The 23,306-nt window shown below is 42.7% G+C and overlaps 1 protein-coding gene across 1 annotated transcript in view; it reads left to right on the top strand.

Moving 5' to 3' along the window:
- acss3 (acyl-CoA synthetase short chain family member 3) overlaps positions 1–22,897 on the top strand; it is a 41,116-nt gene extending 18,219 nt beyond the window's left edge. Inside the window, exons 10-16 of the mRNA XM_047575244.1 lie at positions 17,921–18,016; positions 18,273–18,336; positions 19,920–20,001; positions 20,554–20,676; positions 20,744–20,843; positions 20,912–21,087; positions 22,000–22,897. Coding sequence (XP_047431200.1) covers positions 17,921–18,016; positions 18,273–18,336; positions 19,920–20,001; positions 20,554–20,676; positions 20,744–20,843; positions 20,912–21,087; positions 22,000–22,089 — 731 coding nt within the window. The 3' untranslated portion in view covers positions 22,090–22,897. The remainder of the gene's footprint in view (positions 1–17,920; positions 18,017–18,272; positions 18,337–19,919; positions 20,002–20,553; positions 20,677–20,743; positions 20,844–20,911; positions 21,088–21,999) is intronic.
- The last annotated feature ends 409 nt before the right edge of the window (positions 22,898–23,306 follow it).

Genomic DNA, 23,306 nt, shown 5'->3' on the forward strand with positions numbered 1-23,306 from the left:
TCTTTTCAGTATTTCACCAGCTCACTGACATTAACTTGACCTTGAGGAGAAAAGCGTAAAAAGCGTAACTCAAAAAAAAGTCTGCCATGCTTTTGAAGCACATTTTATCGCTTTCCGCTTTGATTAATCCTTCCTATTTCTTGTATCTCTGATATTGGAGCATTTCTGCTGAAGCAGTCAGAGTGGTCAAGACTTTGAGTTTCTGAGCTTTTCAGGGAAGGTAGGTCTCCCTTGTGCCTCCAAAACAGTTGTGACTCAGTAGAGAATGGACATAGGTGACCCTGTGGTGTCTCAAAACAGGATGTTGTTAGTGAGGGAAGGCCTTTGGGTACTATATGTTGAGGGGAGTGGCCTCTGTTCTGTCCACGTAATCCTAACGCAATGATCATAGAAAATCATAGACACTGATGTTTGCTCTGATTATCAACAGTCAAACAGACTCGACAAGTTAACTTTGACACGTTATGAGTATTAGAAACTGGTAGTCTGATTTAGTAGTAAAACAAATATCAAGTAGTTCCTCAGGGTTCTCTTCTAGGGGCACTGCTGTTCCTTCTATATGAAATTAAAAGCCTTTATTGTCATCGTATGACATGATACGAGAGTGTCATTGTTATGAGGTGGGTGGGTACATGTCTAAGTAACATCCACATGAATGAATCCCAGGTCCAAAAGTTTCCCAGCAGAACATTTTATTGTCACAAGACGGTCGATATTATTCACTTCTCCTGTCAGTAGTCACAATTTTATGCCTGATTGATGTATAACTGAATGTAGAATAACAATAATTCTTAATTGTTTTAATTGGTCGCTTTCCACGTTAGCATTTTAGCAAGGCATGTCATTGTCATTGTGCCCATACAAGACCCTGCCTGACTGAATAACAGAAACGCGAGGCTTAAGTTGTGTGCTTAGTGAAGAGATAAGGAAAAAGAAAAAAAAAAATCTTGGGTACATAGTCCATCAGTTCAAGGGTGGAAATAGAAATTGCTTCCCCACTGAAGCATGCTTTCATTTTATGATGAATCACGTTTCAATTTGTTTTCTTGGCTGAATCCTAATGTCCTAGTGGTGATTGAAATAAATATAAATAGATCCGAATACAGCACAGAAAAATGGGCCTTAATGGGCTTTTTTTTTTAGTTTTAAAAATGAATAAAATAGTTTGTGGTTAATCAGCCTCCTCGGTGCATCATTTCTGTTTAGATTACGGGTGAGTCGTGATCATCGTTTTGATGAAGCGCGCCCCATAATGTGGTCCAGTGGTTTCAGTTTTGGAGACGTGAGTGGGAGTTTGCAGCTTTCCAACAAGTGCACACCCTCCAGTTCTTTCCGTTGAAACCAGTATACATCACGTCTACCGTGGTTCCTGACAATGGCGTATATAATTGCGATCTCAGGCTCCCGGCATTCTCTTCTGTTGTATTGATTGCTGAATGTGTAAGACCTTATTAGCCTCCTGGATGGGAAACTTGCATCCAGGCAGCGTGCCATCTCGATAAAGTCAACAACCCCCCCGCCCCACACCCTATGTACGCATTTTAAATGTGTCAGATGTGGTGAAAAAGCCCAACGGGACGTCTTTTTGTTTTGTAATATCCTGCCTGTACAGATCCGGGATCAATTCTTGACAAGATGAAATCTCTGTGTTAAATATGAAATCAATAGTGTTGTTGGACCGTCGGCGAGCCATCGACCTTGAACGTTTGCACGGGGCAGCGCGCGCCGATCTGAGCCCAGATTAGCCCACTTGGCTGATTGGTCTGTTCGGGCTCAGTTGGAGTGTGAAGAAGTCAATATTGCAATATCATAGAAAATGCGATTCATCAAATCGGCCCCTTGAGTTTAGATGTTTTTGTACAGTAGGGCTCACACAAAGTCTTCTTCTGCCTTTAAGTTCGGGGACTTAGTCCTTCGAAGTTTGTGTTTCAAGAACAAATATTTGGGTGCCAGTTTCCCTTTGCTAGAGTTTTGAGGCTTAAGTCGTATTTGCTCCGGATTAGTTTTACCAAATCTGAAATCCCCCCCACACCTGTGTTTCAAATGGTGCATTTACTCTGCTACTTTCTGCATGTCAGAGGGCATTTTACAGTTTTTTCCAGCTGAGACCCTTCGTCCTCATATGGGGACGTTAAAGTTTTAGGTTTGTAGCAGCTTTTTCTGCTTCATTTAGACTTTCATCTTCATGACTAGACACTAGTTGGTGTAAAAACATGATAGCCGAACACATAACAAAAGTGGACCTCATGAAACATAACTAATTCTATGAATAGTAATGAGCTATAGCTTCACCAATTAGCAAATACTCGTTTGAGGACATTGGGAATTCATTATTTGCATTTCTGTCTTTGCACAACCATGTTCAGTTTTACGTTTTGTTACATATTGGTGACTTTATTATAATATACAGTGAAATAATCCCTGTGTCCACATACGAGGACACAACTTTTTCCACAAATTACTTCCTTTCAAAAATTGATCAGGAGGTTAATTACTTAGCGACCCAGAAGTATTTAAATCAGCGCCACCTTCACCAAATGGACTACATCTTGACTTTGGACCCTAACATGTGTCCAAACTTTGACTTATAGCTTCATATAGATTCATAATTCCAGAAATAGGGTAAGTAATTTGATGGGGTGTAATTTGTACTTCGAATAGGGCTTAATACACACCTCTGCATGCCGGGTGTTTGGCCTTTAGTAACCGGTGAAGCCGACAAAGAAAAGGCCACATAATCAAAGCCAGGAAAAGACTCTTGAATCTTGTGTTTCAGTGGCCTGGCCGTGTCATAACCCCCACAGTCTATTACATTTCTCCCTCTACAGCTCCTGCCATTTGTCACGACGGCCGGTAAACGGCGCTTATCTCTGCAATTTCCCGCTTGTCTTCAATTCGAGATGACCTTTCTAATGGCGCACATCGGGCCCACCACTTTTCCTTCCATCAGGTCGGAGGTGACGCAAAAAAACACGCTTGTAGTTTCTTGGTTTGTGTCACTTCGTGTCCAGTACATATGAAGTCACTCTTGGGTGGTGCTCATCTAACCCCGGAATCGGGACACGGCTAGGTCTGTCGGGCGGTTATTGATCAATAGCCGGCTTATAGAAAGAGAAAATCAAACAATGATGACATTGAGTTCCCTCTCTGTGGTGTTTCTATTCTCTCTTTTGTTGCGTAAGGCTTTTGGATGAGTATATCAGCAGCGGCGTGGGAGTCGAATGGTGCTAAAAGAGGCAGGGGTTCACGCAGCCAAACGTAGGATTATGACATTTGCAAGCGTTTTTTGCAGCCGTGTGATTTTTCTGTTTAAGTCCCATTACGCCCTACCTGCGCCTCCACCTCAGCTAGTTCTTCAGTGTCAGTGCATATGTTTGGGCTAAAAACAAACTTTCCCCCCTGGAAACATCTTATGTGTCGAGCGACGCCGCTGATTCCTATCTGTCTCTCTGTAGCTCCAGTTTTGCGTGACAACATTTCTTTTTCCACCCGGACACCGGCGCGCTCGTAACACCAGCCAACTTTAAATCTCACTTCCTTTTCTCCCACACATACACACCAAAACAAAATCCTGTCACACTCTGTGGCTATCCGAGCTAGGTGATTTATTGAGTTCGGAGGGGAGGAATAAAAAAAAAAAACCTCTGGCGCCCTCTTGATTTCTGTCTAGATGTGTAAATCCCATTGGATTCTTCACCCCCTGCTAAACTCAATAACTGGCAGCTGGCAGCCAGTGCTGCAATCCAAATGTGTTCTGCTGCTCTTTCACGGTAGAGTGGATCACTCGCCATCTTTCCCTGCGTCAGATACTGTTTGACTTCAAATGTGGGGCTAGAAGAGACTGTATCACGTCATATATATTCTTTCAATTATTTATAGTTTTTCTTTTGAAGATACAGACAGTGCAGAGAAACGTTTTAATTTGCACACGCCATTAGAGCTATTCATTTACATCCCTCGAGTTCTACCAGGACTTGTTCCCAGAATGGTGGAGTGCAAAAAAGACTCCACAACATTAAAAGCACTGACAGGAGAAGTAAATAACATTGTCCATTGTTCTGCTGGACCTGGCTTTCATTCATGTGGACATGTTGCACCCACCTATACCAGACCAGGCGCCCCCACCCTTTAGCAACGACGCTCTTTGATGGCGGCAGGTTTAGGAACAGCTCAAAAAAACACAAAGAACAGCACAAGGTGTTGAAGTCGTAATTTCCGAGTTGGAATTTTCAACTGGAACATCCCCCGAAGTCGGATTTTCTACACATAAAGTTGTAGAATCCTCACTACGCCCCGGGCTGAGTTTCCAAGATGGCCGCCCCGTGTGTAAACAGTAATTACAAGCTCCTGTAATATTGCATTATTAGCTCTTTTGATTAGTTTTTGTTGCATTTAATCGGTCATACAGACAGTATTTTTCCACATACATACGCTGAAATGCTGTTATAGTGTAATTGTAGTTTTTCATGTGTTCTGTGGGCACTACAAGTACATGTTACACTAAAAACAACAACCTGGTAAAACCAAAACAGTACGAAACGCCATCGTGGCAAACTGTTTTTTTTCTACATTTAAATTAAACAATTAAAACTTTTGAATACTTTTTTCTAAATTTCTGCCTCGTGTGGTCTTGTAGATTTAATCACTGCAAATAATTCTAGTAAAAAAAAACCTCATGAGTTGATTCAAGTTATCTGTTCCATTTAAAATTAAATAGCCTAAATTTAGTTTAACATTATAGCAATAATACTAGGTAATATGAATATTTATTATTATTATTTTTTTTTAATATGCACCAAAAAAAGGTAAACACCAAGTTTTCACCAATCTATATTTGGACGATGCAAGAGCTTTCATGGAGGCGGCCATCTTGGTTTCCGACTTCTCATAACCTCTCATAACTCAGGTGTGACGTCATTCCCAGTACCAACTTCCCACCTCCAAGGTAAATGGAACGCACCATGATCAAGTATCGGTGGTATGATCCACTGAGGCCCCTCCCCTCAACCCAAGACCCCCCCACTAACAACATCCTGAAGACCTATGTCCATTCTCTGATGAGTCACAACTGTTTTGGAGGCATAAACAGAGACCTACGCAACTTTAGGAAGTTGGTCATAATGTTGTGGCTGATTGGTGTACATCTGTATTTTAAGTGTACGCACCTGTCAGGCAGAAGAAATGGAGTGTGTATGCAGTGCCCTCCAGTCCGCACTGAGTTTCTGAGTCAACTTGTTTGGAGTGTCACGGTGCGATGTTCGACCGTCTCTCCGGAGACAGGACATCGATCAAGAGCCACTTTTAGCAACGCCGCTGCCTTGACAACCCTCCTCCATCTTCCCCTTCCCATCCCCCCGCCCCCCCCTCCCTAAAAAAAAAAAAAAAAAAGACGAGAAACTTGGTCAATGGAAAGCAGGTTAGCATTCAAGGCTCATTTACTCCACAGTGTGCATCGCAAAGGAGAGACAGAGACTTATTAGTCAAAAGTTTCTTTTGCATCTTTTGGCTTCACTTCTCACATTTTTTGACGGCTCTTTAAGCCCTACCTCCGTCTGATTTGTTTTTTTCGGTTATAAATATTGATATATTGGTGATGCCGCTTGCACAGGGCTCCAATTTTTTTTGTCGTCACTTGAAAAATGGGCAGAAATTGAACAAAATCAATCACCGGTGCGGCCGCTCGTAAATCTTCCCAGTGGCAGCCCTGTAATCCTGAAATGTAATATTCAGCAGACGAAAGCTGTAATCGATGGGGAGAAAAGGGGCACCGCGAACAATGATGGGAAGAGGAGTTGAAGGCGGTGATTTAAGCTGAAAAATATGGGTTTCTTCAGAGGCATTTAGCCAGGTTAGCAACGTACCACTTCACTGTTATATAAAACCTACGATAACATTCATAATTGCTCTTATGATTAAAGCAGAAGGAGAGTATGTAAGGCGTTAGCTTTAAAAGCTGTGACAACCTCATCAGCAGCTGAAAGATCTAACAGCTAAATCAATAATAAATAAAATGCACTTTTTGCCACAGCGTTAGATTTTTCTGAACCGGCCTCTGACAGCGTTTTTGAAGCCTGTCCGATCACCGCGCAGCTCTTTTTTATTTATCAGAGCGGTTTTCCAGCTCCTCTTTCAGAGTTTTATCATCCGCTTGGAAGCGGTTCATCGGCCGTGTCAGGCTCACCGCAGACAGAAAAGATTAAAAAATAAATAAATAAACAAACGTCTCGGGGCTTGTTTCATTTTCCCACGTCCGTCCCTGGAGGCTTCCCCCGTTACCTGGCAGACAGCAGCACCGTCACATCTGACTGGGAAGCAGCTGCACAAAAGAAGATGTTCAGATATGTGCAAAGGCTCTGGACTCAAAAATAAAGGAGCTCAGAGGAGCATGTACGTCAGAGAGGAGGTTTTCAGTCTTTAAGGCGCTTTTGAAATACTGCGGCACATAGCCTAGAATTACTATTGTCATTAGGGTTTTAATTGAGGGGAATTCATTATATTGCACAACTTTACTATTTTTATTTGCATTCTGGTGCTCAAATTTTGGGGAGCTGTGGAGTAGTGGTTAGCAGGGGCTGGGTATTAGCAAGAACGATACGTATCACGATACGATACGTTATCGCGATATTACGATATTGTGGCATATTGCAATATTCTACGTAGTTCACTGAGAGCTTAAAATAGACTTTGTAGATATGTGCATCAGTGATAATTCGTTGGACAAATTGAGTCAAAAAACAAAAAGTGGTGGTGGAGGTGACTTTTCAATCGATGTTGAGGCATTAAGAATCGATATTGTACCGCATAGGTCTGCAACAGGGGGTCCGTGACCCCTAATGGTCAGTGGAGGTACTGCAGGGGGTTCACAAAATCTCTAGTTGATTAGACATTTTTTTGTATTTTTAATTTTCCCCCTCAGTGTTGTGGCATGGCTCACCCATTCCTCATTTAAGACATGTAATATAGAACACATATAGTAGGTGTGGGGGTCTCCATCAGTTTGGGGTCCTTAGCCTTAAAAACATTGAAGACCCCTGTTGTATTGGAAGAAAAAGTATTACAATATATTACCATATGAATATTTTTTTCCCCGACCCTTGTGGTTAGAGATGCAGTTAGAGTGTCTAAAGATTCCCCCCCATGTCCATGGCTGTGCCCCCCCCCCAACTTGCTCCCCGAGCACTAAGCAAGTGGCAGCCCTCTGCTCAGAGTGTACTACACTTATTAGAAGTGTTTTTATTATTCATACATTGTCCTAACAAGCCCGCATATGTGCTTTTTATTTATTTTTTTTGGACTAATCTCACCGGTTTTATTTTTCACTTTTCACTCCGGAGTACTTGACACTGAGATTAGTTTCCTTCTGATGCAGACCGGAGGTGATCCTTTGAGCTCGTCACCCCCGGCGCGCAGCCCCGGATCGGCCATTTGTCAGCCTCCCTCCTGTCATGTGACGCTGCTGATTCATCCCGGTTCATCAGCCCATGCAGACACGCGGCGCCGCACGCTTCCTTTGGCACTTTCAACGTCATTATCCCATTTTTTTTTTTTTTTGCTGCTGTCACACGGCTCACAGATCCAGATAGAAGACTGAATCCCCCCCCCCTTCACCTAACCCTCGCCCTCCTCCCCCTCTACCTGAGACACACATGCCTGCGTTGAAGCCACCTGACAGAAGCCAGACTCACTCCCCTTATATGTGCATATGTGAAAATATCTGCCAGTTTGAAGCCTGATAATAATCTGTGTGCTATTTTAGGACCCAGGCGGCGTTGGTAGGGGGTGGAGGGAAGCAGGGGAGGAGTGAGGAGCGGAGGGTGGGGGGGGGTGAAGGTTGCTGATGTCACCGGTGTTGCCTGGCAACAAATGTGCGTTTCCAGTTGGCAGGGTTTGGCTGCTTCGCCAGCGAGCGGTGACAAACGGACGTACAGTAGCGCTTCAGGTGCTCCCGTCTCAGTTTCTCTTTGTGTTTATCTTGGTTTCTCCGACTCTGAGTGACAGCATCTGCCTTTGGGCGCAAAATTGAATTTTATATATAGACGTATAAAAAAAAAAAGAAGCAAACTGGCCCTCCTTAAACCGTCTGTCTTCTCAAATAAATTGCAGAACTGACAGTTTCTCCCCCTCTGCATCAACCAAAAGGCAGCAACGGGTGCAGGAGCAGCTCCTTTCGTATCTTCACATCTTCGGTTTTACAGTGATGAAAAGTCTGTGCTTTTAGCAGCCCCGGCGCTGACTGACTTTAAATGAAGACCGCACCGCGCTCCGGGTCAGAGGTTAATAAGGAATATTAACCTGAAACCAAAGTGCTCAACGGGGACCCTGCGCTCTGCTCTGTCAAGAACTTATTAGTAGTTTTCACGGCTCAGTCTGTGGTGCTGTAATTTGTTCCTAACAGTCATCGGACACGTTCAAATGTGTGGTCATGAGCGAGTAAACGGTACAAAAGTACACCAGTATCCCACTGTGGGATAAAATAAAGCATAGGCTTCAACAGGGAAGGTACTGGAGGGTGAAATCGTTGGTTGATCAGACATTTTTCATATATATATTTTTTTAATTTTCTCCCATTAATTTAAATTTCTTTAAATTCACATTAACATGAATCCAACACATTTTATTTAAGGGATAAATGGAAGGAGAAGACGTTATCTTTTTATCTTTCAGTCAGCGATACAGGAGCTGTCAATCTAAGCCTCCTGCACACTGTAGGCCCCGCCCCTTGTTGCTGCTGAGCCAATCACGAGGCTGTTTATTACACACTGAGCCCATTCAGTTCCCAGGTGGAATCCACGCTGCAATATTAGCAGGAGAGAAGCTAACAGTGCAGTTAGCTCCCATCAGCTAACTCCTAAGGCTAAAATAGCTTATATATATATAAATAATATATATATAAATATATAAATATATATATATATATATATATAAAATATATATATATATATAATAAATAGCGACTACATTTAGCTATGTTTAATGTTAAACCAGAATCTTTAACTGTCAATTATTTTATTTATATTTATTTATTTTTATTTATTTATTTGGACATTTTTGAAATAAAACAATGAATATTTGAACCTGCGTATTATTTAAATAGCTTAAGATTAGTGTTTCTGCCTTTATTATCAATTCCAGGACATTTTTTACGCTCAGTTCTTTAGGGAAGTTGTGTATTTACATGTGCTAAAGTGGGCCATAACGTAAATGAATTAATCTTTCTCCATTATACAGCCTATAGTGTGTCTAATATCATTTCCCTGGTATTGTTCACGACACCTCCTGCACGTCGACGCTGTCCCCGAGCGTCTCCTTTCAGGGCACAAATACGAATACATTTCACTTCAGTGAATTGTTCCCGGATCGCGTCGCCCTCCCGCCTTTTTTCCCACCGTGGGGAGCAGCGTGGGAGCCTCGGCTCTGAACCTCGTGTCATTCCACGAAATAAATAAATAAATAGATAAATAAAAGTGCCGTCGCTCACTTACATTACACACATTACGTTGCTGCGGAGACAATAGTGCAGATGTCGCGGCTCCTGTAATTACATCTCGGAGAGGCGAGGTGCCACGTTTGCGTTACCTGGTTGTTTACCGGCCGCCGTCGTCTGCTCTCCACCCTGGGAACGGGCTCGGCGTGCGTTCCAGGCCGCCGTCGCATTCGTCTGCAGAGACTTATTTATTTATTTATTTTTTAAAGCGCAAGACGGGAGTCTTTCATTAGCAAGTTAAGTAGTGAATTTGTATGCATAAACTCGGCTCTGAGCGACTGAGCCGCGCCGTCTGAGAAGTGATAAGGGAGCCAGTGTTTTTAGTTGATGGAATGAAATTGCCCCTTGAAGAGTTGGGAGTCGTAAATGAGATGTGTGCACGCGTGTGCGTGTGCGTGCGGCCGAGGCGACACGCGCTTCCTCGTGTGTTTTTTCGCTTCCCGTTCTCTCCCTTAACTTTTCTTCTATATTTATTTTTCCCCATCGCTTTAATATTCCGCCCGAGGCTCGGCCAAGCAGACCCTCTTCTTCTTTATACCTGCTCGGCTCCTGTGCAGACTGCCAACTATGGTGTTAGTGTGAGCAGCCTAAAGCGGCAGCAGCAGCGCCCGGCACAAGACTCCCGAGCAGAACTAATCCCACAGGTTTGTAGTAACGTTTGTTTCCCAGGAATGTTGGGGAGAAAATGCAATCAAATGCCTCAGAGCAAGATGTGCCTCTAGTCGGTGTGTTTGTGTGTCGTCTCCTGCTGGAAGTCGTATCTATTTCCTGTGAGCTAGATGGATTCTTGATTGAGTCAAAACTGAAACGTGTATTAAAAACAACGTCATGCCGAGCAGCTCGTAGTCTGTGCCCTCTTTTTTTTTTTTTTTTTTTTTCTTCCTTCCTGCTCTTCCTACATCACACCGTCCCTTTAGAGTGACCTTGGTTCGACCGAGTTACCCCAGCAACAACACGTCACCAGGACAACCCCGAGCACTGCTGTGCATATGTGTGATGTACCGGAAGCGTCCTCCTGGTGCCTGGGTTGTCGCCTGCAGAGAGGGACAAACTAGACGCCTCAGTAATGACTTCAGAGTCCAGCTCTGAGTCTGTAGTTTGCATCTGCGCTCGTATCCAACGTGGTGATTGAAGTTTCAGCATAAGTAGTTGTCTTCAGACCAGATCTGACCATCTCAGTCCATTACGTTTTTCACTGATTTAAAGCAGGGGTCTTCAAGGACCCCAAACTGAACCCCTACCTACTATATGTGTTCCATATTAAACTTGGCCATGCGCTATTTATAAATATACATTATTATTATCATTTTGCATTCAATATTAAGCTGTTCAGATAATACACAGGATCAAATATTAATTTTTTTTTTATTTCAAACATGTGCAACAGTAGAGTGGCCGTCCAGCTGGTGTAAACGTAAACATGCAGACAAACATGGGATTTCATGGGATTTCATGGGATTTTCAGGCTCTCTTTAAATTTGTGGGGGAAAATTAAAAAAAAAAAAAATATATATATATATATATATACACATAAAAAATGTCTAATCAACCGAAGATTTTGCAACCCCCCTGCAGTACCTCCGCAGCCCCCTAGGGGTCACGGACCCCGTGTTGAACACCTACGAACCACTCGTTAACTATGCGCAATGTATTTGTGAGTTCCATAAAATTTCCAGTCCGTTGTTATTAATGTCGAAATTAGCTTTAGGGACAATAAACTATGAGTAATTTTTGGAGCCAGCCTCTAGTGGCCATTTGAGGAACTGTGGCTCTTTTTTTTTTTTTTTTTTTTTTTTTTTGGCGATTTTTATTTCATTTTTCAGCCGTTTTTTCAGGAGGTTTGCCGTTCCTCTGGGTTTTTAGGTTTTCAAGCTGCAGCATCACTGGCATCGGTCCCGGTTCTTCCCGCTTCAGTCGACATTGCTCGTACCCACAGACGGAGCGAAAGAGTGGGGTTACATTGTTTCGAGGAAAAGACTGTTATTTCATGTGTCTCTGGAAGAGGCAGAGAGCAAAGGGAGTGTAGGATCAGAGAGAGCCTTCTTTGGTTTTTCCTGAACAGCAGGCCGCCCTCCCACTCCCCCAACCTCCTCCACTCCAAGCTTCCAGTAGTAATGAACATGGCCGTTCGATAGCACGTTCTCAGCTGAAAAGGTGCCACCCTATCACCCATTCGGCTCTTCCGACACATCCTCCGACAAACCCTCCCTCCCCCTCCCGCAACCCATTCATCACAATCAGAAAGCCTCTCACTGGCCGGGCCCATCTCCAGCAGCAGGTCGAAGGGAGATTGATTTGTTTGTGTACAGAAGGAAAGAGTTCGGGGGAGCGAGGAGGAGCCAAATAGAAAGGGAAAAGACAGAGGTGGGAGCAGAGAGAAGGCTAATGCCAAGGTGTGTGTGTGTTTTTTGTTTGTTTTTTGTGCCAGAGATTCACACCACCACCAGTCAGACCAACACGTTCAGGCGCACAGCATGTCAGCATATTTAATTTCCTCCACACAGTGTGACCAGAATAGTGGCCGTGGAGATATTCTGTCAGTTTCAACATCTCGACTCGGACACATAAACGGTGTCAAAAAAAAAATATTCGCTCTGTTTATACCTCCACATTACAGGTGTCACAGAAAGGAAACTTGGCAGTTCTTGGTAAACATCAGCATCAGTAAAACGTGAGCGACGCGGCTCATTATCACCTGAGAAGGCTCTGCTTTCTAAACGTTTGATTTCATGCTCGGGAGCCTCGCAGCCGGTCGCCGTCTTCCTGTGCGCCTTGTTAAATGTCAAGGTCCAATTATATTGTCCTTTTTCATCTAGGTTTTAAATTTACTGCCTGCGCCGCCGCCGCCGCCGCCAGCGAGCCCTCGGCTGCTGCTGCTGCTGTAAACAACCTGGTTTAAACACTCCACTCGTGCTGACACGGTTCAGCGGTCGTGTCGAGCCCTAATCGATGTGTAGTTCAGTAGAGCTTTTAAAAGATCCTTATGAAGTTCCTCAAGGTCGATAGACCAATTATGCAGGTATTGGTTTATTATTTAAAGTGGATAGCACAATCTGAGTCTGTTGTGATTATATATATACATATATATACATACATACACATAAGCTGTTTGTCATAAACTTTATATAAATCTATAAATTCTTTTCCTCAGAAGATTTGTGACATATCTTTTTCAAAAAATACTCATAATCCAACACCTTGAACCTTGAAACCTCCTCCGTTTGAACCTTTACGGGTTTTCCTACAGTATTTCCCCTTTGCTCAGGTTGCGTTCAGATTATATGACGTCTGTAAATGCTTCAGTGCAAAGAGCGAGGCGTAGAGGGAAAAGCAAAGGACATTAAAGTCTCTTTGCTTCAACTTAACATTTTGAAGTAAATGTGGTCATTGTGGCGACTGCAGGATATTGCCGCTCTAAATCTACTCTCAGATTGGTTCCCCCATAAGCCCGGCTTTAAATCTGCAGTTCTATCTGCGACTGGGTGCGGAGTCTGTCAGGAAAATGAAAGCTTTGCTTCCAGCACAAAGGACTGTGTTTCCCCAAGTAGTGGAAATGTTGGACGGGGGAACATTAACTGTGCAAAAGTACCCGACAAAAAAAAAAAAAAAATTGTCAGAGGAGGCAAAGAGACGGACGCTCCCATGATGGAGAGAGAGCTCTGGGTCGTCATGTGCTTTTATCGTAGCAGCGAGATCAGTTTCTAATAGTTATTTCTTCCCGTGGACCTTTCACATTATCATTTATCCTTCTGGATGCAACGGAGGAGCAGACTTTAATTCAAGCGGTTAGACGATAATGTCCTATGAAACGTTAAGGAGCAGCCGCCGTTTTCAAAAGTAATGTGAAATGTGTGTCTGTATTGTTGAGGATAACTGTGCAGACAATGACTGGAAGTCTGGAAGCCATGGACGTCACCAAACCTAAGCAAGTCAGATCTGGTGATTGACTCAGACATTGGAGAATATTCCACTTCTTAGCTTTAAAAAACTCCTGGTTGCTTTAGCTGTATGTTTTGGGTCATTGTCCATTGGCGCTGTCCAATAAACGTGCTACTACCACGTCATCCATTGTGAACCCAGTGCCATTGGAAGCCATGGAGGCCCATGTGTTGCACTGCGTCCGCCATATTGAACAGGTGTTGTACTTTGGAGCCTTCTTTATACGTTCTTCTTCCCATCGTTCTGGTGCAGGTTCTTAGTTCCATCTGTCCAAAGAATGCTGTTCCATGCACGCCGATGACTATTGACGTTTGGTCCAATTGGTCTAATTTGGTCTTTCTGTTTTTGAAGCCGATCAATGGTTTGAACCTTGTGGTGAACCTTCTGAATTTACTCTCTGTGCTCTTCACTCGGGTGGATGTTGTAAAGTGGTTTTTCGCTGTCGTCTTCCGTCTTTTTTTTTTCAGCCTAAGGATTTGTTTGTCTGTTTTACTTTCATAGAGATCACCTTTGACCAAATTTTGTTGGGTTCACAGCAACAGCTTCCAAATGAATCAACTCAAGACCTTTCACCTGCTCACATGATTAAGGATTAACGAGAGAATATTCCATCCGGCCCATGTAATAGCTTTTGACTCAACTGTCCGGTTACTTTTGGTCCCTTGAAAAAGAGGCAGCTACATATTAAAGAACTTTAATTCCTAAACCCGAGAGCCTTCACTTTAAGCCCATATCGACTATTATTATCAATTCAATCACCTACTCTTCTTTTTTACTAGTGTTTTTTAAGAGTTTTTATATTATTTTTTTATGTTCAACTTAGCTACTGTGACCAAGAATCCCTCTTGGATCAAGTAGCAATGCAATAGCCACATTGCTAACGCTACTGCTAGCAGATGAGAGCAATGAGGAAATCTGAACCAAATGGAAACAAACAGGAATGAAACATCAGAATAGCTTTATCCGTTCACTCGACTTGGCACCGTAGACGATGAAAACACAATTTGTCTTTGTTTATTTCCGTGCGTCCATCTACTGTTTCAATCTCAGTTCATTTAATTTATTTCCTTCAATAAAAACAGAATAAAATGATAACAACCCAGTTTGCTTTTCTGCATTTTAGAATAAATGAATGAATAAACCCATGCTTTTAGCGTTTTAGACATCGACTCCCCCTCCCCACCCTCCGACTTGTTTGCACAAAGAACTGCTCAGTTACTTCATATAAAGCCTGACAGTTTCCTCTCACCTCCTCAGCGAGCGTTTTGTTCTTTCTTCTCTCTTAATCTCTTTGGGCGTTTCTGGTCTTTTGCGACGAAGTTGTCGATGATGAACGAGGCTTCCGGTTCAGAGGCCGCGTTCAACTCCAGATCACCCTCCTCGCGCCTCTTAAGTTCGTTTGATAAGTTAATGCGCTCCTCATCCGGCAGCGACCTCTTGCCCCCCACCCCCGGAGCTCACGTCTTTGATTCCTGCTGTGATGAAGTCGGAAGCTGGTCTGTGGTTTGGATTTTGCACATCGCTTCTGATTTGAGGGGTCATCTAGGAGCTAGAAGAAATATTGACATTGCATACTCTCTGCATCCCAGCATTACTATCTGATTTCATTTTAGCCAAACACACGCTGGTTAAAAACATCTTCTACTACTACTTATCCTCTCTATGGTCGGGGGGGGGGGGTTACTGGAGCCTATAACAGCTGGACAGATCGCCAGACTATGGTGATACACCTACGGCCAGTTTAGAATCACAAATCACCCTAAGGAGGATGTCTTATGAAGGTGGGAGGAAGCCGGAGTCTGTCTGATTACATTGTGGAGCAGCTGGGAGATAGATGTAGATTTTAGCATAGACTGTATATAAATATGGACTGCACGTCTCCACTTTCTTGCATTGGCGTAACAGATGCTATTTTCCCTGAGATACGGTTGGCGCCATCTTGTGAGTTTGCAGCCAGAGTCTGCACAGTATTGTCCAAGAGTGTAGCTATACAGAGCCACTATAGTTACCATTATGTCACATCTTAAGTCAAATAACTAACCAAAACTAAACTCTTCCAAAACAAATTGACATGTGTCAACGTTATATTTACTACCACCTAAAATGACTGATACCATCTTTGGAAAAAAAAAAAAATATTTGATGTGAATTTTAGTGTTTTAGTTTGCTGCAAGTTCCCGCCCACAAACACGGAGGAGGTGGAGCTTATGACCTATACCACAGTTGGCCACCAGGGGGAGCTCTACTTGCTTTGGCTTCACTTGTGCCTTCGTCCTTATTCATACAGTTCTAAGGACTGCATGAGCCAAAAAATGTCACAAATCTAATCAAATGTTCTACTGAACTGCAAATGATGTTATCTTTTAATGCAAATAGATAAAAAGAAAAATTCTGTTAAAGACAATTTTGCGTCCGTCACCTGTTGCGTGCTTGTTCGTTCCTTAAAATGAAAACACAAATTCAGACCATGCTCTGATATATATATACAGTGGGGGAAATAAGTATTTGATCCCCTGCTGAATTTGTAAGTTTGCCCACTTCCATAGAAATGATCAGACTCTGGTTTTTATGGTTGTTTACTGGTTATGGGTATAGACAGAATATCAGTCGAAAATGCATAAAAAACACACAATCTAAAAGTTATAAATTGTTATGTATTTTATTAAGGGAAATAAGTATTTGATCCCCAAGCATAACACAAGTCAGTACTTTGTAGAGAAACCTTTGTTGGCAAGCACAGCGATGAGACGTTTCTTGTAGTTGGTCACCAGGTTTGCACACAGCGCAGGAGGGATTTTGGCCCATTCATCTTTACAGACAGTCTCTAAATCCTTCAAGTTTCTTGGCTGCCTCTTGGAAACTCGGAGCTTCAGCTCCCTCCACAGGTTTTCGATCGGGTTAAGGTCTGGAGACTGACTAGGCCACTCCATGACCTTAATATGCTTCTTCTTGAGCCACTCCTTTGTTGTCCTGGCAGTATGTTTTGGGTCATTGTCATGTTGGAAAACCCACCCACGAGGCATCTTCAGTGTTCTTGCTGAGGAAAGAAGGTTTTTGTCCAAGATGTTACAGTACATGGCTGCATTCATTGGCCCCATAATGCGGTGAAGTTGCCCTGTACCCTTTGCTGAAAAACAGCCCCAAAACATGATGTTTCCACCTCCATGCTTAACCGTGGGTATGGTGTTCTTTGGGTCATACTCACGTTTTTTCATCCTCCAAACACGGGGGTCGAGTTAATGCCAAATAGCTCAACTTTGGTTTCGTCAGACCACAGCACTTTCTCCCAAGCCTTCTCTGAGTCATTTAGATGTTCACTGGCAAACTTAAGGCGGGCCTGTACATGTGCCTTCTTGAGCAGGGGGACCTTGCGGGCACTGCAAGAGTTCAATCCATAACGGCGCAGTGTGTTGCCAACTGTTTTCTTGGTGACGGAGGTCCCAACTGCTTCCAGATCATTAACAAGCTCCTGCCGTGTTGTTTTAGGCTGCTCCCTCACCTTTCTCATCATCATCCTCACTCCATGAGGCGAGATTTTGCGGGGAGCTCCAGACCGAGGACAGTTGATGGTCCTTTTATGGGTCTTCCACTTGCGAATAATGGCACCAATAGTTGTCACCTTCTCACCAAGCCTTTTGCTGATTGTTTTGTAACCTATACCAGCCTTGTGCAGGTCTACAATCTTGTCCCTGACATCTTTTGACAGCTCTTTGGTCTTGCCCATGGTGCTGTAGAAGTTGGAATGTAAGAAACTGATTCTTAGAGCAGGTGTGCTTTATATACATGACGAGTTAAGATCAGGAGTATTGGTAATTAGTTGACTGAGCACAGCTGTGTGCCACATGTGCACCAGCCAATCTGTAGGAGCCTGAATTCTAAGTGAATTGTTGGGGATCAAATACTTATTTCCCTTAATAAAATACATAACAATTTATAACTTTTAGATTGTGTGTTTTTTATGCATTTTCAATTGATATTCTGTCTATACCCATAACCAGTAAACAACCATAAAAACCAGAATCTGATCATTTCTATGGAAGTGGGCAAACTTACAAATTCAGCAGGGGATCAAATACTTATTTCCCCCACTGTATGTGTATATATGGGTTAAAATGGGCTGGAAAGGAGGCGCGTTTCCTCACAGGAACTCAAGTTTAACACAGAAGACAGATGCTGGTGTTTTGCCGCTCGGCTGCCGTGTGATTCCTGATGTAATCTTCCCCGCTGAGATGGATCGATTGCCCTTACGTCGTAGCTGGGTGGGCTGCCCGCGCGAGTCTGTGCTGTAAATAGAGCGTGGTTGCGCGGTGGAGCCCACAGGAGCTGTCATAGATTTGGTTTATGTAGGTTAACGCCGCTTCTTAACGCCTTCGTATGAAGAGTCTGCGTGCAGTTTGAGAGGAAGTGTGGCATCACATCACAGAGGCCCAGTCCTCATTTGACGTTAACCTCCTTATGAATTAGATCTTTCTCTTTGTGTGTGTGTGTGTCGTTCAGAAACTGGCTCAGCTATTACCTCCTCCTGCATCGGTCTGGGAAACTCGCTCACGCCACCTGCAGGCCAGGCTGGGAAACCTGTTCCAGGTTACAATGGTAAGAGACAGATTATAGCCTGTGGCAATGAAAAACCTTTTTTTATTTTTTAAAATATAATATAATTACATTTTCAGCCTTTAATCTATTAATGTAAATAACAAAGACTCAGGCCAAAGCTGTTAACCCTCAGTTATAGAGACGCTCGTCCAGAGCAGGTATCAGCTGCTTGTGATTCCCTGCAGACTTTCTGTTGCATGATACACCACCACCACCACCTCTGAATATGAATCGCACGCTCTTTCCCTCGCTCTAGTCACAGTGATCGATGATGACATGCGGGAGGTGAAGCCAAGAACCATGGGAAACATCGTGGTGAGGTAAGCCGAGTGGAAACGCTCCCAGCTGTGTGAGCGGCCTCGTTAATGCTTCATCATTATTCCGGGACTCGTGCGTTTTAAGATGTTACACAAAGACCTTTTGCGCGTGGTAATGGTTCTTAAACTCCTACTTTTTTAGACACCTCCCTGCCAGTGGGAGTCTGGGAGGGAAATGTGTTTATGCTGGAGATTTCCTGGTGCTAAGTGGACTTGATGTAAAGCTCGTATCTTCAGGCTGCTGCCTATCTGTTGTCACCTCCTTGCTCCTTATAAACTCTGGTAATGAATCAGTGCCAGGAGGAGGAGGGAGGTAGGGGGATTTCCAGGGAGTCCGTATATACAGTGCACGCACGGATAAATGACAGGTAGAGCCGTAAATGGACAGTAACAGCTGTGTTGCTTCCTCGGGGCGGCCAGAAAATCCCCTACTTTGAGAGGAAAACTTTGTGAGGCCAGTTCGGTATTCACAGAGGGAGGTTTTATTTGTGCAACATTACAAAAAACGAAATATAAATTTGTTTCTGGATGTTTCTTTTTTATCATGCACCGGTTTCAATATGCTCGTTAATCAGAGTTTCTAGTTTAACCTCCTGAGACCCTGCATCCTCATATGGGGACATGAAGTTTTAGATGTGTGGCAGCTCATTCTGTTTTTTAGTCTGCCATCTAGTGGTAGCAAAGGGTGAAAACACTAGTACACACTATTTATGTTTATAAATTATAGTTTTATATTAACGTTTCTAGTTTGATACGACACGCAAATTTAACTAGTTTTATGAATAGCAACGAGGTACAGCGTCACTAATTAGCAAGTACTCGTTTGTGGACGTTGGGACTAAATTGTTCGCAATTCTGGTTTTGCTCAGTCATGTTTAGGTGTTAAAATAAACAGTTTTATATTTTGTCATATATTTGGTGACTTTATTATAATATAAATGTTGAAGTAATCCCAGTGTCCACATATGAGGACATTATTGTTTTTCAAAAACTTCCATTTCCTGTTTAAAGATGATGCTTAGTTTTTGTACTTCTTAGTTCCTACTAATCCCAAATAGATTGTAGAAATTAAAAATGCGTGGGGTCTCAGGAGGTTAAACTAATTTATTTGTGCTTATTAACTTTTCTAGCTTAATATGTCACACAAATTCTATCAATAGTAACGAGCTATAACTTCACTAATTAGCAAGTATTCAATTGAGAACTTTGGGATTTGATTATTTGTTATTCTGCTTTTGCTCAGCCATGTTCAGACATGAAAATTAGCATTTTTATATGTTGTTACATATTGGTTTAACGCTATTATAATAACGAGTGAAATAATCCCAGTGTCCACACATTAGGTCGCAAAAAGCTACTTCCTTTTCAAAGATGATGCTTTGTTTTCATAGCTCTTAGATCCTACTAATCCCAAATAAAGAGAAATGGAGAAATTAAAAATGCATAGCAAACTAAAGCTTTTTAGTTTTTTTAAGCTTTTTCTCTTTTACTTAGTGTCATTTGATATATTTTTAAGTTACAAAGCACCTTCATGAATGTTTTTTTTTTTTTTTTTTTTTTTTTTTTTCTTAAACCTTTACTTCCAGGCTGCCTTTACCACCCGGAGCAGCGTTGTCTCTGTGGCAGAGTCGGGATCTGTTCAAGGAACTCTACTTCACCAAGTTCCCAGTAAGACGTCCTCTCAGAATAATATTTATTAGAAGCACAAACAACTCTAGTAATGCTCAGTTTTCTGGATTAGGAGGGGTTGGCCTGGTATGTAGTAATAGAGTGCCCTCTAGTGTCCAAAGCCTCACATTACAGAAATAATTGGTGCATTAAAATAAATAAATAAAAAGTGCAAAATAAATAATAATAATAATATATAAATATAAAAATAAAACAAAAAATATACTCTATATAGAATAATTAGACAGGATTAACAAGGAATTTAAATAATTTATAAAAACCTCCATTTCTGATAAAAAAAAAAAATAAAAAAAATAAAAAAAATTGCCATTTAATGAAAAACTTATTTTTTCACAGAAATACCTTTTTAGAACTTCTTTATTTTGGGACAAGAGTAGAACATATAGTTGCAAAGAGATGTTTGGCATCATACTGGTCTCAAATGTTTGTCAAATATGTTTGCGTCAATTTAGTTTAAATAAAGAAAGCTTGAGTAAATCAACCCAACAGACTGTGCTACTACTCTAAAAACGCTTTCCCTTTCACCCCCAGGGTTACTATGACACCATGGACGCAGGCTTTGTGGACGAGGAGGGATTCCTCTACATCATGTCCCGGTCTGATGATGTCATCAACGTGGCCGGCCACAGGCTGTCTGCAGGAGCACTGGAGGAGGTACAAGGACAAGAATTTCCTTTTTTCTTCTTTCTCTTTACGAAGGATTAATTTGTGTGTTTTGCAGTCGGTGATGCAGCATCCCGGCGTGGGAGACTGCGCCGTGGTGGGTCTGGAGGACACCCTGAAGGGTCACGTCCCCTTGGCCCTGTGCGTGCTCAGGAAAGGTGAGCTATTTCCTTCCGCGCCGCTCAAAGGAAAACACTGCCCGATAACGGCGGCGTCCATGTCTCAGGGGTGCAGAAAAGCGAGGAGGAGATCACGGGTGAGGTGGTGAAGCTCGTGAGGAACAACATCGGGCCGGTGGCCGCCTTCAGGAAAGTGCTTTTCGTCCGGGGTCTCCCGAAGACGCGCTCCGGAAAGATCCCGCGCTCCTCTTTGGCCAACCTGGTCAACGGGAAACCCTACAAGGTACGACGCCGGGGGAAATATCCTGGATATCCTTCTCATTATTTTTTTGGAAAAAGTACAGCGGGACGCATCCTCCGAGGGGGAAGTAATGTTTTGTGTTCCCCCTGTGCAAAGGATTAACGGCAGCTCAGGAGACGTGGAGCTTATTTTGCTGCTCGGCGTTTGAGTAATGAAGGTGCATTAGAGAGGCCTGCACTCATTAAACAGAACTCGGGCTCATGTGGGATTTACAGCTGCAGACTTCGTTTTCTGCTGATCGGGTCGTCCCTCGAGACGGCGGCGACAAAATGAGAAACGATGCTTCTTTATATAGTTTTGCTTACAGATGTGTACGAGCACCTTCCTAACGTCGTGTCGGTCTCCAAAAACAGTCGTGACCTGTGGTGTCTGGCAACAGGATGTTCAGTCAGTTGGGGACAAGTGGATTTTGTTGAAAACTCTTGACTCTGTTAACCCTGAAATGAGCGGGACTCTGTTTTTTTTTTTTTTTCCCGTTTCGGAAAGGGAGGTTAGTCAACCCATTTCAGAATGAGAGGTCATTTAAATTTGGAGCCGGTTACCATGGTAACTGAGTGAACCTCGAGTTTCGCCCCGTTCAGATCATTTTCCCATTTTTTCTCGAACGTTCTCGTTTAACCTCAGTCTGTCGTTTACATTCTCAACCTCATCCTCAACCATGCTCTCACATCCCAACACATATCATGTATTTTACTTTGTTTCTTTGCCAATAGCAGTTTTCTGTAGTGGGGTGGAGGTGCCTGGTTTAAAAGTTTCCCAGCGGAACATTAAATTGTCACAAGGCGGTCATAATGTTGTGGCCGATCGGCGTAAACGCCTCCAGGTTCTACTTATATCACTGGATCGTGCAGAACTTAACTGAACTTCTTTTTTTTTTTCTTTCTTTCCTCACAGATCACTCCGACCATCGAGGACCCAAACGTGTTCAAAGACATCGAGAGTCAGATAAAAAAAACTCTAAGCGGCGGCGGCGGCGGCGCCTGAACGCATCGTTGGGACGACACAGAAAACAGGTTTGGGGCAGATTCGGGGGAAACGCGAAGTCGAGTCCATTTGATTAGAAGCAAACTGGAAATGTGAAGTTAGACGCGTCTTATTTTTAGTAAAACTGAATGTAGATTGAAATGTTTGATCCAAATAAGCTGAATAATAATAATAATAATGTACTGTACGCTTTGTACAAACAGTTTTAATTACAGTAAAAAATAATGAAGACAACTAATTCACTCACTCAGGTTGTTTTTTTTTTTTGTTTTTTTTATTGACAATGAAAATTTGTTTGCTCACCACTGACTTTTTGACCAAAGTACAAGAAGTTAATAAATAAAAAAAGAATGGACACAAAATAAAATGGTTCATTGTCCGTGCAAATCGAGGATGTAAAAACAACGTAAAAGACTTGAGGAGGGGAGAGGGGGGCGTATTTCCGTCGGAAATAACTAAAAGACAGATAAACGGGGGGAGGAGGGGGGAGGGGGAAACTCCCGACGGGAACAAAGAGTCAACAGTTACACCAAAATGTAAGTCACAGCAAGCAACGGGTTCTTTATCACCTCACTTCAACATGGTCATATACACTCTACACACACTACGAGCTAAAGCAGTCTGTCTTTCAGTTATTTCGTTTTTTTGTTAATGTCCAGGAGGAGGGGGGAGAAGGCCAGCTCGGCTGAAAGTGTAGTTGTCGTCCGTTTTTGTGTTGATGCGTCGCCCGACGAGACATACAGTACAACAAGTGACAGGTTCTACGGATGACGTTCTGCTTCTTTCGCTCTCTTTTTTTTTTTTTTTTTGTTCTCTGAGAGGAAGTTTTGTGCAACTTCTTGTTTTTTGTCCTTGGCTACTAAACTAGTCCGTTGAGATGATGCGATTTGTAATAAAAAAGTGCTTGCATCCTCTTTAAAACGACCGCGACGAAACGAAAGGGTGGGGCTGGAAGGAAGTGGCTTTTGTTCTCCACTAGAGGGCAGGTTTCTCTTCCTCTAATCGTCGTCGTCATCAGCAGCAGCAGCAGCACAATGAAAAAATAAAACCAATGTAGAAAATGATCTGGAGGTGATGGGATGGGAGGGCGGGGAGAGTTTTAAGAGCAGCATATATTATTCTATGGTCCACTAAATGAGGCGGCAGGGACATTTTTTTCTTTTTTTTTTTGCACAAATATCTTTTTATACATAGATGTGTGTGCGTATATATATATA

Source organism: Mugil cephalus, chromosome 22 (assembly GCF_022458985.1).
Source record: "Mugil cephalus isolate CIBA_MC_2020 chromosome 22, CIBA_Mcephalus_1.1, whole genome shotgun sequence".
In the NCBI taxonomy this organism is placed as follows: domain Eukaryota; kingdom Metazoa; phylum Chordata; class Actinopteri; order Mugiliformes; family Mugilidae; genus Mugil; species Mugil cephalus.